The 9,014-nt window shown below is 36.0% G+C and overlaps 1 protein-coding gene across 1 annotated transcript in view; it reads right to left on the minus strand.

Moving 5' to 3' along the window:
- Positions 1-476: 476 nt before the first annotated feature.
- Positions 477-9,014, minus strand: part of LOC125646451 (serine-rich adhesin for platelets-like) — a 34,660-nt gene continuing 26,122 nt past the window's right edge. The window contains exons 10-19 of the mRNA XM_048872749.2: positions 8,925-9,014; positions 7,831-7,896; positions 7,472-7,715; positions 7,092-7,241; positions 6,220-6,406; positions 5,416-5,597; positions 5,000-5,254; positions 4,452-4,479; positions 3,827-3,938; positions 477-3,452 (exon numbers count right to left, since the gene is read on the minus strand). The exon at positions 8,925-9,014 is cut by the window's right edge and continues 119 nt beyond it. Of these exons, the coding sequence (XP_048728706.2) occupies positions 3,326-3,452; positions 3,827-3,938; positions 4,452-4,479; positions 5,000-5,254; positions 5,416-5,597; positions 6,220-6,406; positions 7,092-7,241; positions 7,472-7,715; positions 7,831-7,896; positions 8,925-9,014 (1,441 nt within the window). The 3' untranslated portion in view covers positions 477-3,325. The remainder of the gene's footprint in view (positions 3,453-3,826; positions 3,939-4,451; positions 4,480-4,999; positions 5,255-5,415; positions 5,598-6,219; positions 6,407-7,091; positions 7,242-7,471; positions 7,716-7,830; positions 7,897-8,924) is intronic.

Below are 9,014 nucleotides of genomic sequence, written 5' to 3' on the forward strand. Positions count from 1 at the left end.
GCATTCTGAGAGCGATACACATGTAAAATGGCGATACACAGACCAAGTTTTTCTTAAACTGTATTCAAAGCAATTTATATAATCCGTTGACGTTTCGGAAACTGTCATGACGTCATAGTGACCTAATTCGTAGCTATATGAGAAAACGATCGGCTGTATATTTCTGAGCCGTAGTAGAATAGAAATAAAGTTCTTGTTTTCGTGTATGTTGCAGGAAAACATACTTGAAATGTTGTTTGAAATATAAAGCCGAGGCTTTTATATTTCATATTTCAAAACAACATTTCGAGACCAAGGATGTTATCCTGCAATATACATGAAAACGTGATCACCTTTTACTTACTCATTCGATCAGGAATCTCGCTTTATTTGGGACCAAATCTCGTGGAGTTTGTAAAAGGTTTACCAACTCACATAACGTGTGCATGCCTCTAACATTTCAAAATCGGTGTAATTATTCAAGAAAAAAGATGAAAACGTGTGTACATGTATTTATTGAATTTAATAAAAAATACAGAGTCTGATTTGATGGAACACTAACAGAAAACAGGTAAACAGAGATAAAATTGAAAACCGCAATATAAATAACGATATACAAACTGTGTGTGTTTGTTTCTCTCTCTCTCTCTCTCTGTGTGTGTGTGTGTGTGTGTGTGTGTGTGTGTGTGTAAAATAAGGCACAGTAGCTGTTAGGATTGTCAACAAACATCTTGATTTGATAATAGAAACAAGAATGATAAAATCAAAATGACATGCTTCAATCAACTTTAGCATATAACAAATGGATACTTTATTATTTTCTGTTTGTTTTTGTTTTATTTTATCATTTTAATTTTTTTACCCAGTGTAGTAAATTTATAGTACATATGTAAATACGCGCATGTACATAGGAAATCTTAGTCATACAGGCCAGCTGTGGATGTATAAGGGACTATATAGACACTACTACTTCAGTATACCAAACATCATTAATGTGAATATTTTCATATCCCAAACAGTTTTTTAATATAAAAACTTTTTAAAACCCTTTTGTTTTTAAAAATAATACTGTTTCACACATGACATTAAAAAAACTTTATCATCAAAATATTTTCCCCTAACAATCATATCTAACACATGCATGTACATATCAATCGTTAAGTATTAAAATGAGCAGTGGTATGTAAATGATTAAACATTTAAAATAATGGACATTTTTTCCTTCTTAAAAATCAGCAGTTGGACGGATATCACGGAAAGGAAAAAATAATATATTGTAAAAAATATTTTAACAAGTATTTCGACAGTTTGACAACACTTCCAGGTTTGTGGTCTAACAGCATCTTTTATCAAGCTAAAAACGTATTTCACAAAAAAACATACAAACAATTATTGCCTCTCATTAACTCTTTCAAAAGTATCTTCAATGTTTGTCATAAAACGACAGGATAGAAATATATAACAATAAAACAAATCTGTAATACTGGTGTTTCAGAAATAGAAGGAAAAAATCATTAACTGGACGGATATGAACCAGGCCTCAAAACCATAAAATGAGAATAGACTTAAATCTAAATTTCAAATCTGTAACTAGCTTTTGAAATAATTTTCTGAGGCAAACAAATTTGTCAGTATATGTTTGCATTTAATTTTTTTTATAAACTGGCAGCTTTTAAATATCTGTTAGATACAACTAATCAATTGGTTGTTTTTTTTACTGAAGTCTAAACTTGAGGCCTGCGTTAAATACAAGAAATCAAATTTTTACTCAAATCTAATCTTGAGGTCTGGTGTTGAAATGGCATTTCATGAGAAAAATGAAATATACAAAGCTTCAAATAATATCAGATTACGCGAGACACCATGTTGATAATATATATACACTCAAAAATAAAAGTTGAACTATAGTGAAAACGAAATAAAGAAATACAAAATAAATAGGACAACTTCAAAGAATAAAACAATTTCATTTATATTGTCTCAAGATTGAATTATACAAATGTAAGAAGACTCTTACGAAAAATACCAATGTCTGACTTTTAAAAAAAACCAGCCATTTGAAATTAGGACGGATAATTGGCATGAATGATTTGGATGGACACTTAGGACGGGATAATTTGATATGAAGTTCATATCGTGGTTATTAACTACACGCAGCATATCAGTAAAACTCATCAATAAAATCACACTAATCATTTTTCGAATACCACGATTCGTCTAAACAAAATCAAAATCCTTCCATTCTCACATATGAAGTAGGTAAACTTACAGGTAAATGTAGTGGAATAAGGAATTTTCTTGTGAGTCTGATTAACATAATTTTCTTGATGCAGGCATACCCGCAAATTTATTTTTAAAAAAAGAAGAGATGGACACTTACATGTAAGAACGATAATTCTTCATCCACGAAATCAAGACGCCACCAACACGCTGCATATTATTCTCAATCCTCGTAAAAAATTACTACACTAACTTAAATGATGTTACAGTATAGGAGCTGATTGTACGTGCTGTTAATTAACAAATTTTGTAAAAGATGGAGATGGAAAATAAAAATAAAATGTCTAGATTGTTAGATATGAAAACACCCACAATGCTCAATATAGAAATGTAATTATAAATTCTTAAAATTATCTAGGTAATAGTCATTACCGTGTCAAAACGAATGTCAAATTTTAAAAAAATAATTTAAATACATGTATACTGTAAATTCCTAAATATACATGAGGGATTTATTATCGCGCAATATCGCAAGAGACATCACTCGCTAAATAAAATTATTCGCTTTTTCTGTTAAATCACATGCAAGAACTTTTGATTAACAGACCACACGCGAATTCATATTCACGCGATTTGCCATAATTTAGTACTCGCGTAAAATAAGGAATCTGCAGTAGTACTTAGCTTTATATACATGAATATATAATAAATAATTAATGACATTTGATTTTTCCCTGACTCTCTTGTAGTTCGTTTCGTTGAGTGTAATCTGTTCTTGTGAATACATGTGCGTATTTGCTAAAGACCCCAATACCTTTACCGTTCTTTAGAGTTCAGAACAACCCGTCTCCAAATAGCTCAAGTTTTCAAGAGATATGTTCCCAGAATGCTAAACTTCTTCAAAGAACATATTATTCTTAAAGTATTCTTTAAGGAGAAGGCTAATATAGGCGTCACCTGCTGCCTCATCCTTATTATGTTATTCATAATAAAATATTGTTTAAATTTGTTCTAATGGCGAGAAAAAGAATACGGAGAGTATTATTCCTCTAGAGAATATATCTATAGATGTATTTATCACAGTTACATCTCCACCTGAATATCGATCTTCTCCTACATTGATTGATTATTTAGCCACCCATAAATTGAAGGACGGTTCTCGGGGCGGGGGATGCTCATCTCCCATAGACATGTCGATCAGCTCCTGTTTGTAGCTAGTGTTGTGCACTCGTCCTGATGATGACGGCCGTTTCCTGCAATTGATTAAGATTTAATTAATCTTTCTCATTTGTGAGTAGGTATTAGAATATTCTATCAAATATCTTGTCTGTTATAATTATCATGGTATACGGGCTATACAAATCTTCTGTCCGTCGCACTATACATAATACCATTTCTTTATGTGCACAAACGAATTACATTTGAACTGTCAAATATTCAAATGTTTCAAAATATTTATAGCTAACCAAATGTTAATTTTGGAAACATAACTTTGTCTTTGTAACTTTGCATTCCGTGCTAGAAGTGCGACTAGACATTTAAATATTCTGATATGCTGTGTTGTGTTTTTTTTTTAAATGGAAGATAAACAACCACATGTATATGACAATGTGAAAAAAAGTAATACCATGTTCCTTTCTTTTTGTAGAATTTAAAGTAGTAAACAACACCAGCTATGATAACCAAGGCAACCACTGTGCCCACAACACCCCCTGCTATTGCTCCCGCGGAACTGCTCTCTGTAAACATAGGAAGAAGATTTTCAGTTTATTACTATAGCAACGAAGGTCAGTATTGTACTACATATGTACACTCCCAGCACAAACCCCCTCTTTCTACCCCACCCCCACTACACACACTATAGCCCTCCTTCATCCCCTTTTCCCTTCCCTGCCCTCCTACTGGCTGTCCTCTCACCCACCCTCCCAGACTTCTTTCTATCTATTTTAATCATTTTAAAACTCTTCTCATCCTTCAAATCGCTGTACTTTCTAATACTATAACTTTATCATTGTATTGTGTACAAAAAAATTACCCGTACTTTCTAATTATTTAATACTATTACTTTATCATTGTATTTTGTACAGAAATATTCACTGTATTTTGTAATACTATAACTTTATTGCATTGTATAAAGAAAAATTACCTGTACTTTCTAATACTATAACATTATTATTGTATTGTGTACAGAAAAATTACCTGTGCTTCCTAATACTATAACATTATTATTGTATTGTGTACAGAAATATTACCTGATTCTACTGCAGGAGACGAAGTAAACTGGAAAAGAATGGATGTATGTATGAAATACATTGTGTAACATGAAAGGCGAATACATGTATAACGAACTGTGATCAACCTCATAATTCCCAAAAGGAATACAAAACAGAGAGTTGGGCAAACACAGACCCCTGGATATACCAGAGGTGGAATAAGGTAAAGCTGATCTGTTCCTTCTTCCAAGCCAACATATCTGAAGTACTCACAGAGTAATACGTGAGATATATAAGCGTGGTAAGAGAACTAGATAAGAGAACTAGAATATCTCCTGATTTGTTGTGGTTTTACCTTTTCTGTATAAAGATATGATTAGTCTTAATAAATACCATATTGTAACAAAACATTCAAGCTCTGGATCATGGAATGGAGAAATAGATCATAGGTTGTAAACCTCTTGTCATCCGGGTAACAAAGTAATGAGTTCTATTGTATACACACATTAAAGGTTTCTTTTGCTCCAGGTCTAAATCAAACTATTGCCCATTTTCCTGTCTGTAAATCTTCCCCTCGTGTTCCTTACCGTTGTGCATGTAAAGGTTGTGTAGTCGCACGATTGTGTCCCGCTGTTATACACGACAAGTGACGTTGAGTTGCTGAAGGTGTTGTTGTCGTAGCTAAAACTGATATCCCATCCATTTATCGTCCCATCTGTTGACCGTCGTCTCCTTGACGACGAAGGTGCCGTCGGTATGGTTACAGTGACGAGATTCATTTGACGATACGTCACGTTCACCATGACGCTGTAATTTGTATATTCTTTTCCGATTTCTGTTGCCTGAAAATCATTAAATTGTCACACTGATTAAAAATGGTGGTTTATTTTCTAGTATTAGTTGTTGCATTTAGTGAAGTATAAACTTCAAAGTATGTATATGTAAGAGTGGTTCTATCTGATTTATCTAGAGTGCGTGCACTGTAAAAGGGAACCTGTCTTACTTTGAAATGAATGGCTAGAGCATATGGTTCTTTGTGGAAAACACCCTGGATGTTTTGGGTCAGGCATGCACGTGCTGTTGTGTCACAAAGCCCATTGGTGGGGACAGCGAGATCGGTTGGAGGGGTTTGAAGATTATGGGAGCAGTCTTCTCCTATATACGTGGCATCACAGGTGCATGTTTCTGAAAACAACAAAACAACTCACTGCAGCCCTCAACAATGGAATCAGTCTTATCGAGTCGTTTTATTCTGTTCTCACAAGATCCGATATCGAAACATGTGATCATTAGGAAATAATATTCGCATCTTTGCAATTATTATCATCTGTAAATACACAGTTCAACATTTATCACATTAAATGTACATGTATTCAGAAGTTATGGTATTCGTATCATAACTGAAAGGTGAAGATAACGAACAGTGATCAATTTCGTAACTCTCATAAAGAATACAAAATGGAGTTGGGCAAACACAGACCCCTGGATACACCAGAGGTGGGATCAGGTGCCTAGGAGGAGTAAGCATTCCCTGTCGACCGGTCACACCCACCGTGAGCCCTATACCTTGATTAGGTAAACGGATTATCCGTAGTCAACTATCATTTCGAAATACAATCAAATTTTACATTTCTGATTTCCATACATGTGATCATTGTCGAGCTATTGAAATCAGCGAGGGTTGACGTTCTTAAAAGTTATGCCTAGGAACTATGTGTATTATGGAGCTATTATTCTGCATCACAATACTTTTTAAAAATCAGCTTATCGCAGTCCCCCGTGTATCATGTAACCTACTAGTACTAACCATTGGCACAGGATCCGTGTCCGGAGCAGTTGTTCACACACGTCATACTGGAGAGAGTCTGGAGAATACTAACACCACTGTCAGTGTTGTTTGTCTGTTGGAAACTCTCATCACGTGATGCAGTTGTGATGCATTTCTTTTTAAGCGTTTCCAATGTTGCAGTCAGGAATTCCGTGTCTCCCTGAAGCTGTGTGATAGAGATACGTAGTATTGTGTTATTGAGAAATATATAGTATTGTGTTATAGAGAAATATAAAGCATTGTGTTATAGAACTACATATGGTTTCTTAACGATATGACAGACAAACGGAACAATGTGATTCCATGTGGAGCCATCATCAATAAATGCTTTCTCTTCTCGTCAATTCCTTCTGTATAAAATTTGAAATAGTAACGATGAAAACTTCAAGTTTTCTTCTAACGAGAGAGAGAGAGAGAGAGAGAGAGAGAGAGAGAGATTACCTCCTTCTCTCTTCCTCTCTTTGCAAACTATTTCTGTACAAAGTATGATATGCTAACGGTGAAAACCGTTTGCGTTATTACGTCACAAGCGTTGACGGACAGGTGGGCAACGTGATTCCTATAGGGCTACCACATGTGGAGCCCATATAACACGCTATTATGTTGCATTGTGTTATATTTAGATGACGTCCATAAGTAGCCAATCTAGACTTCCGTATGGTTAATATTAGCAATTCTTTCAAATAGATCGTTATGCGTGGTGGATGTAGAATTTTAATTAAACGATACATAGTACACTTCATTATGAACAGAAATTTAAACGATTTGGTATATCTATACTATCCATGTGAATATGTAAAACAAAAACAACAATCACACTTCTAAGGGGTGGTTAATGATGTTAAGAGTACCTTTATATCCTTTATACAGCTGTTGGTATACTCTGACACGCTGGTATTCACTTTCTCCACACAAACAACGACAGCTGGGTCATTAGTGAACGCATTGTTACAGAAGTCTACCGCAGCACTCTCATTCCATCCGTTTCTCCAAGTGGCTACCTAATGCGCAAAATAAGTCATTAAATATAAGCATGACCCCTATGAGTTCTTTGCTCAAAAGCCCCATGACGTTTACCTATATTGCCAGCATCTGGAGAAAGAACAGTCACTATTCACTAGTATGTCAAACGCCGTACGTATGACACAGCGCCGAGAATCGAATCCCATCCCCGTTTGCAATTGAGTACGCTACTTACTAGATAGCAGCTTAGATGTTTTAGAAAACGAACCTGTAAATCTTGATCATAACCAGCATCGTAAGTGAAGCTAGGCGTATCTATGACGTCATCAGATCCGGCTGTACTTCTCTTTCGCCTGCTCTGTGTACACACATTCACGACCTGACTCTGGGTTTCAGAACAAGGTTCCGTCGGAGATTCGAGGTGGCAGTGGGCGTAACCCGGATTTTGATTGGCAGATTGGTAGGAGGAGCAAGTACAATAATACGTAGTAGGAGCACTGGAGACGGAGGATCTAAAACGAAATCAATTCAATAAAATGCACTAAACACAAACCCTCTGTAAAATAAAAATTGTATAATCTTACAGTACATGATTTAAATGATTTGTTTTATTTTATCTTTACTTACGGTGCTGAATAGCTTCCGAGAGTCGGGTTGTTTACAAAGAGACTGTCCGAGGAGCCTGGAGTTACCCTGTGAATCAATAAAATTTAGATAAAGTTAATTATAGTAAATGTGCGCATTTGAGTAGTGTTTTTCTCGATCACCATGCAAAATGGTCTTCTCCATATGAGTGAACATTTTTTGAGAGGGACGTTAAACAATATACATCCATCCATCAATGCGTGCAATTTAATTGATTTCTTGATAGGTTTAAATTAAAAAATGGTACTTTTATTACGTCAAATATGTGTCGCTCGTCAGAGTCTGTATAAAAACTAATCAACGTGGTCAGATTGTGGAGTTGATGTACCAGCCAAAATGACCATCCATTGTAACTGCTCACACATGGTCGTATCTGGACCGCGTCCAACCAAGGATGTTCAGATAGGTTGTGACGGTCTTTACGCAATATGTACCCACGACAGACATTGGCATTATAAAAAAAGAACCATCACCGATACGACCCTGATCGCCATGAATAGGTCTATTGATGGTATATCGTTTAACGTCACTCTCGAGAATTTTTCACTCATAAGGATATGTCACCATTGCCGGTGAAGGGTTGCAACATTTAGGCCTATGCTCGGTGCTTATGGCCTTTGAGCAGGGAGGGGTCTTTAACGTGCCACACCTCCTGTGGTTTTTGCGGTCTCATCCGAAGGACTTCCCCATTTAGTTGCCTCTTACGAGCTTAGGACGTATTCTAACCCGAAACCCCACGGGATTATGCGTCTAATTTGACAAACTTAAATAGTTCATGTTCCCGTAGTAAGCGGAAATATCTCCCGATAACATTACTTAATGATTTTCATGTCAGTAGATGATTTTGCATATCCTTATAAACATTGGGAATAGAAAACAACTCTAACTAAGTCAACGGTACTAACTGTGGTAGAGAAGAAAATGCAGCAGACCACACCGGGATTCGAACCCGAGGCCCATAAATCTCTGGGCATGTGCTCTTCCAACTGAGCTCCATGTAACTGGCCACCGGCGATCGAACCCGGCTGACTACTCAGTCTTTTACTTTTGTGTTATCAATGTTTTGCGATAGTTACCTCCAAGACTCTGCAAACGTTCTCGCGTCCGCTGTGGGATTTTGTTGGCCACGTGGGATGAAGTCGTCTGAAGTGTCTCCGTTGTAAGAC

This window comes from Ostrea edulis, chromosome 6, assembly GCF_947568905.1.
Source record: "Ostrea edulis chromosome 6, xbOstEdul1.1, whole genome shotgun sequence".
Classification (NCBI taxonomy): Eukaryota; Metazoa; Mollusca; class Bivalvia; order Ostreida; family Ostreidae; genus Ostrea; species Ostrea edulis.